The sequence below is a fragment of the Ammodytes marinus genome (assembly GCF_949987685.1).
Source record: "Ammodytes marinus genome assembly, chromosome: 19".
Taxonomy (NCBI): domain Eukaryota; kingdom Metazoa; phylum Chordata; class Actinopteri; order Uranoscopiformes; family Ammodytidae; genus Ammodytes; species Ammodytes marinus.
Genome location: NC_137223.1, coordinates 23481331 through 23488658, shown reverse-complemented (window position 1 = coordinate 23488658; position 7328 = coordinate 23481331). Strand labels below are relative to the sequence as shown.

The 7328-nt window shown below is 38.7% G+C and overlaps 1 protein-coding gene across 1 annotated transcript; it reads right to left on the bottom strand.

The window, feature by feature from the left end:
* Positions 1-539: 539 nt before the first annotated feature.
* On the bottom strand, positions 540-5898 carry ccdc25 (coiled-coil domain containing 25). The gene is made up of 9 exons (XM_080048308.1): positions 5738-5898; positions 5417-5464; positions 5207-5246; positions 4960-5011; positions 4529-4604; positions 4160-4263; positions 3250-3452; positions 2686-2731; positions 540-2276 (listed from the first exon to the last, which is right to left on the bottom strand). The coding sequence occupies exons 1-9, from the start codon at positions 5760-5762 to the stop codon at positions 2250-2252; spliced, it is 621 nt and encodes a 206-aa protein (XP_079904434.1). The 5' UTR covers positions 5763-5898; the 3' UTR covers positions 540-2249.
* Positions 5899-7328: the final 1430 nt, after the last annotated feature.

The following is a 7328-nucleotide window of genomic DNA, read 5'->3' as shown; positions in this document are numbered from 1 at the left end:
CCATTTGTTCGATTGTAGATATCGTTTATTCTTATATTCATAGATGTTATTTAGCTGGATAGGCTAAAACCTCACTTTTATGTTTTCAAGAAAGAAACAGAGCTATTTATTGAAGCTATAACTTAAGACAAAACAAAAAAGCTGTTGAGACTGTGGTCCACTGTAATGTTTTCACTTGAATTTCTCCTCACAATCCGCTACCAGTCTGAACTGTGTGTGCGCTGTAATAAAAATAGTGTTAATGCACAGCCTAGGCTCTGTAAACTGGAAGGGTCCCACTGTAGCTAGCAACATGCCAGTTTACAGAACCTAGGCTGTGTATTAACACTGGACCCCCCCCCCCCCCCCAACACACACAGACAGGTAGTAGATCGTGAGGAGATATTCCCTGATTTTGACAAAAAAAAGTGATTTTAACAACAAGCGGTCTCCAGAATCGCTGACTCCACCTTTTAATCAGCTAAAATATTTGAACATTGAGATCAATACATTTAAAAAAAGGAGAGAGTTTTAGTTAGGAAAAACAATGAAGGGGAAAAGTGTATTTTTTAATTCTTATTCGCAGCACATGTCGTCACAATAACACAGTTCCAGATTTCCAGGACAAACATTTATTCATAAATTCATGTCCCTCCTCAGAGCAGCTCGTTTTCAGATCCTTTAAAATATATAAACGACCGATTCCCAACACCAACCTTTACTGCTATAGACACAGTATTTAGAACATTTTCTGCCACCAATGTTGGAACCCTTTTTGTTGGACCAAATTGAGGAAAGAAATTCATCTTTATTCAAGGTCCACTTATGTACTAGCTTTTAACTGAACTCTGAATTGACTGTTAAATGTGTTCAGATTTTAAAAAAAATGTTTTAATGAAAATATATTTATTTTTAAGATCATGAATTCACTTTTAACAACCACCATCACTCCTGAAGTCCGGATAATGATAATTGATTTAACCTTCTGTGTGCACTATTACAATAAAGTTCTTTTAAGTCTTTTTTTTTCTTGTAAAAATGTCAAACATTTAATGGTTCCACCTCTGTAAATGTGAGTAAATTCTGGTTTATTGGGAGAAATAGATTAAAATAATACAATCGTTCAGGGCTTCAGTGGCTCAAGGTGGATTGTAGTGGGTTGTTAATGCTGCTTTGACAAGATACAGTAAGGGTTCGTCAACATAAGTCACTATAACGGAGTTTAAGTCAATACAATCCGACATGCAGAGAAATGGCAACATGAAGAGAGTGAGACAAAGCTTAGCAGGGTATTTTTAAAGGTACATTGTGTAGAATTTATTGGCATTTTTTTCACAACAGACTTGGTAGAAATGTAATATAATAAGGAATATAATATTCATCGGTATGTTTTAATTGGTGTGAATTTGCTTGAAAATAAAAGTGGTTGTTTCTTTTATTACCTTAGAATGAGCGTTTTATATCTACATGGGAGCGGGGCGCTGAGGCCGCCATGTTGCACCGCCATGTTTCTACAGTAGCACAGAACGGACAAACTTAACGGCCTGATGCGCCTGTTGGAACACGAAGAAGAAGAAGAAGTACTATAGACTAAATAACTAAATACATCTTCACCTCATCACTTGATATTGTGGAAAGACTTGAGGCAGTGGTGGATGATGCCATCTTTAGTAACTATAGCTTCTTGTCCTTGAAGGCCACCGTAGCTGCTGTAACTATTCAAAAAGGGAAGGAGCGTTGCAATCTAGAATCTCAGCACTAAATGCCACTAAATATTCCGATATTACACACTGTACCTTTAAAAATACCCTAACATACTGTATAAATCAAGTTTTTACATAAATCAAAATCAGTCGCAATTGGAAGTGTTACTCCATTTATATACAGATCTGTTGTGTTTTGAGTGTGTGTTCCCCTAAAATGGATCATCAGCATTCTTGTAGTCCTGTGTTTTTCTTTCTATAGCGCTGTCCCTTTAAGAAGAGGCCCGGCCTGCTCTGATTGGTTGGGGAGCAGCAGTGTCTGAACCAATCAGCATGTGGTATAAGTCTCGGTGCTGTCCCGTCATTGGCTGGATTTTTCTGCTCCAAAGTGTCCAAAATTTAGCAAAATATTTTTTTTTTTATCCATATGTCTTTTTTGAGTTGCAGCAAAAGCGAAAGCAGTCGTCATGGCAGCAGCGTCCGTGGCAACAGAATATTAAAGATGGTGGAAGATTCCGTCTGTTTCGCTGCCTCCTGTGTGTGTGTGTGTGTGTGTGTGTTCACCGCTCACATGAAGTCGTCAGAATCGTAGCCCTGCAGACAGCGAACAGAGAGGTGAAGTTACAAGTTAAAGGTGGGGTCAGCGATTCTGGAGAACGCTTGTTGTCAAAATCCGTGAATGTATCCTTACGGTTTGCAGTGTTAACAAACAACCAAGGCTCTGTAAACGGGCATGTTGCTAGCTACGATGCTAGCTACTATTTGTTTACATACCCGTAAACAGAGCCTAGGCTGTGTATTAAAACTGGATTTAAAAAAAATGTGAATCAACACTGTGTACGTACAGGTAGCGAGAAAGGAGATATTCATTGATTTTGACAACAAGCATTCCTCCAGGATCGCAGACTTCGACTTCAAGACAGTTTTAGACATTGTTAGGCCTAAAAATTGAGATGATTGGATGCTAGACTCAAGACTCAAAACAATATGAATCAGCCCTCACCTCATTGGTCTGCATATTTTCATCTTTCATCAGAGAAGTATAGTTCCTGGAGACAGAGAGAGAAACCAAAACATTACAAATCTTTATAATAGAATTGAACAAAAACTCCACCAAAACGTATGACACTTTTTCTCTGTCGTTTGAGTTGTGGACCTACTTGGAGGGGTACACAGATACACATTTTACATTTTTAAAAGGGGCGACTGTGGCTCAGTTGGTAGAGCGGGTCGGCCGATGATCAAAGGGTTGGAGGTTCGATCCCCGCCCTGCCACCTGTGTCATGGTTGTTGTGTCCTTGGGCAAGACACTTCACCCACCTTGCCTCGTGTGAATGTCGATAGTTAGCCTGCTATCGGTGTAAGAATGTGTGTGTGAATGGTAACGTGGGAATGGAAAACAGGTCTCCCTTGCAAAAGAGTCTTCGGTCTCAATGGGATTTACCTGTATAAATAAAGGTTAAAAAAAAAAAAAAAAAAAAAAAGAAAGAACTAGCCTCTAGTGTGTTTAAATGACCATATTTCAGGTGTATTGTATCAACAGGTGAGTTTTGAGTTGTGGACGTACTTGAGCTCCTCTTGCTCTTTCCTCCTCATCAGTTCTTCCTTCTCTTTTTTCTTCTGGTCCTGCAGCAGAGCTTTCTTCTCGTTCCGTTCCTCTCGGTCTCGGCTCTCTCTCTCCGCCGCCAGGTCCGGGTGTCGCTCATCCTTCGTTTTCTCCAGACGGTTCACAATCTCGTTCACTTTCTTCTCCACCGCCACGAGCTTCACCTGTGGAAAAAAACACAAAACCATGGTCCCTTGAGTGAAGTCAGCGACGCACTTATTATTTTTTTTAATCAGCTGCTCGCAATCAGTCCGTTTGTGTAAAGTTAGCGGCACAAGATCAGTCCAGTCTGTGCGGAAGCAGAGTCAAATGACGGGTCAAACGCCCCCTTTCATGGGGACGCGCACAGAGCCGGAAGCTGAAACATTAGTTCAACATATGAGGTTGATAACTGCCTTCGTGATACCGGTTAGCTCTGAGCGAGGGTATGTGTTATTTTGAACCAGATCAAGAAAAGAGAGCCAGGCTTTGTTGAGTTTGCTTCGTAGTATACTCCTCAGAATATTTTTGTTTTAAGCCTAGATATTTTATTTTTATATCTATATTTTATTATCTATTTTTATTTTATTGAACCTTTATTTCACAAGGAACGTCCCATTGAGTTACAGTAACTCTTCTCACAGGGAGTCCTGGCCAAGACAGGCAGCAGAAAAGAAGTTGCAGAATTTGCACAAGGCCACACACACACACAAACAAGGTACACCACAATTGACACTATAATAATGCTAAAATTACACTTCATAACAGGCTATATAAAAACAAGCTAATACATACAGCTAAAAAAAAAAAAAAAAAAAAAAAAAAAAAAGATATAAAGCATTTGCCTTCATCAAGTTGAATCAAACTTTTTGGATTATTTATTTTAACCGACCTCTTTCTGTCTGAAGAAGCCGATCTGTCCGACGTCCATGTCTCCGGTCTTCTTCAGGTTTGCCCACGGCGTGTAAACCACGTTGATGTTGTTCATCTTACAGCCTGAAGACACACAACGTTGTTTCATTGAAAATACAAAAATCAATACACAGAAAAACCAGAGGTGACTCTCACACACACACACACACACACACACCTGAAAGAGATTTTGGTGAAACTTAAATGGACTGCACTTATGGAGCGCTATTTCCCCAAGCCCTTTACATAGTTTATCACTCTCTCTCTCTCTCTCTCTCACACACACACCTTTTGCACCTGATGTGATTGATACTAAAAAGTATTATCTCATCAGGAAGCAGATGTTTACCTTGGATGCTGTTGTTCTTCACCAGCTGAGCACAGTCGATCAGCACCTCCGGGGGGATGTCAGCTATTGTATGACCCTAGAACGAACACACACACACACACACACACACACACACACACACACACACACACACACACACACACACACACACACACACACACACACACACACACACACACACACACACACACACACACACACACACACACACACACACACACACACACAAATTCAAATCAAAATATTACATTTTAGACTTTTTAAAAGAACTGACGATAACCCTGTACAGTGTTCACAGGATTCAAGCCCCCAACAGCTAGTAGTGCACAACATTAGATTTTTATTTATGTTTATCTATTTTATATTATAGTTTAATAGCCTCCAATGTGGTTAAATGACCATATTCAAGGTTCCTTATATCGACTCCTTACCTTTGGCAGTCTCAGATAAACGTGAGCTGAAGACAGTTTGTCAACGTGAAACCTGGACAAGCATAATAAAAAAAATTGCTCAGTTAAAAAAACAAAACAAAAAAAAAACTTAATTAATTCTCCCTGAATAAATATATTTCAGGTAATCGTGGTTACAGTTAATTATAAAACAGAAAATATCTATTTTTTAAATCACACAGGATTTTTCCAAGGGGCAAAGTATGAAGAGAACCAAGTTAATGCTCACCAGATGTCTTCAGGCCATCCGTACTTTATCAGATCTTCGTCTGAAAAAAAACCCAAAGATCTCAACAAGTTAGAGCAGTTGTGTGATCATGGCATATTCATTAACACAGTCTATTATTTATACATATATTCTATTATGTCAGCTACACTCCTCCATTTAAGATGGTTTTACTTTGAAGAATAAGTGTGGAAAAATATGTGTCAGACTTACTTTCATATTTGTCTTTTCCCATGTAGATAGTGTAAACTGGATTCAGCACTGAGAGAGAGAGAAAGATAGATAGATAGATAGATAGATAGATAGATAGATAGATAGATAGATAGATAGATAGATAGATAGATAGATAGATAGATAGATAGAGAGAGAGAAATCAGTAGTTATAATTCAGTGAAACAGCGACATACACTAAATACATCATGGACAACTCACAAATAATACACGATTTATACAAATACACCTTCAGCTGTAAAGAGTGTCTGTTTTAACTAGGCTACGAGCTAACACTGCAGCTAGCTGTGTAGCTTCACTCACCGGCACTTGTGAAGTAAAACACCATTTTTCATGAATTAAACTTTCCACTAAAATATAAAACGGTGAAATAATACGAAAACAAACACGTTAATTATGAACAAAAACGGTATAAAGTGAGTCAGCTGTGTGCTTTCGGCTGTCACTTATCGCATGTACAACGTGACCCGGGAAGTAGTTCGCGATTGGCATTAAGTTACAAAGAGTTAGCGCACGACAAACCGTAACTGGCCGAGTTTGTTTTCACAAAATAAAAGCTTGACATTGCGTTGATTTGACCCTTTCTGGAAAATTTGGAATATGGGAATTTTTTCTCTGTGGTTTTTTTTTGGATTGTCGTTTGCCTAGTTGCATTATTTACCTAACAGTCGTTTCTTTCATTCTAAGGCACTGTTTAATTGTTTTTTTTAAATGCTTTTATCCTGGTTTGATTCAAGAGCACTGACGGCTCCATCCATCCATCCATCCATCCATCCATCCACCCATCCATCCATCCACCCATCCATACATCCATACATCTATCTATCTATCTATCTATCTATCTATCTATCTATCTATCTATCTATCTATCTATCTATCTATCTATCTATCTATCTATCTATCCATCTATCCATCTATCTATCTATCTATCTATCTATCTATCTATCTATCTATCTATCTATCTATCTATCTATCTATCTATCTATCTATCTATCTATCTATCTATCCGACAACAATATCCCTGCGTTCCATATCCCTGCGTTCCAAATCACATACTCTTTCTTTTTACTACACTACATACTAAAGTACAGAAGAGTTTTAGGGGTCACGAGAGAGAAAAAAAAATCAGATGAGGAAGATTTTCGTCGAGAAATGTCAAGATCAAAGACGAATACTCCATAATGCTATTGGAGTGAGTGGGGGGCATTTATGTATTTTCAGCATACTGCAATTGACGTGCAGGTATTGGGACACCCTCAATCTTTTTCTGGCATACTAAATATCAGGGAAGTGCGGGTATTGGAACGCAGAGATTGGTTGCGTTCCGAATCGCATACTCTTTCTTTTTTCTATTCTACATACTAGTACATCCGACGATAAAAAGAATCTAGGTAGGATGCAGTAGGCATACTATTGGGACATACTTTACTCTCTTATTTCATCATAACATTGCGCCTTGATCTTGCCTCTTGCTTTTATATCCGTCGCATCCCCGTTTGTTTTCATATGGAGGCTTCGTTGATGTTACGTCACTTCACGTGCGCACTGGTTGTGGGTCAGAATCGCCCAAATAGGATGCACTTTTCAACACTAACAATCTTGGCCGCATGAAGTAGGACATCCGGGTACTTCTAACCATCCTAAATCTGGCCACAAGAATCGGGACATCCTAAATCTTTTTTCTACATACTATATAGTAGAAAGTATGCGATTCGGAACGCAACCAATGTTAAAAATAACTGAAATATTACTTTTTATTTGTTACTTTTATTTTGAAATCAAGAACCAGAAGTCCCTTCATGCTTTTACTGCGGTAACTCGACTAACATAACCATACAGTTTCCGTTTCCGGTTCCCTCTCCCAATTCTTTTTTTTTTCAGACTTGCGCGCGCT

Bases quoted from the DNA above. Each gene is read 5' to 3' on its own strand.
- ccdc25 (XM_080048308.1), bottom strand. From the start codon at position 5,762: ATGGTGTTTTACTTCACAAGTGCCG. The intron at 5,247-5,416 runs GTAAGTCTGACA...GTTTTTTTTCAG, and splicing joins GGGAAAAGACAAATATGAAA to ACGAAGATCTGATAAAGTAC. The intron at 4,605-4,959 runs GTAAGGAGTCGA...TGTTCGTTCTAG, and splicing joins TTTATCTGAGACTGCCAAAG to GGTCATACAATAGCTGACAT.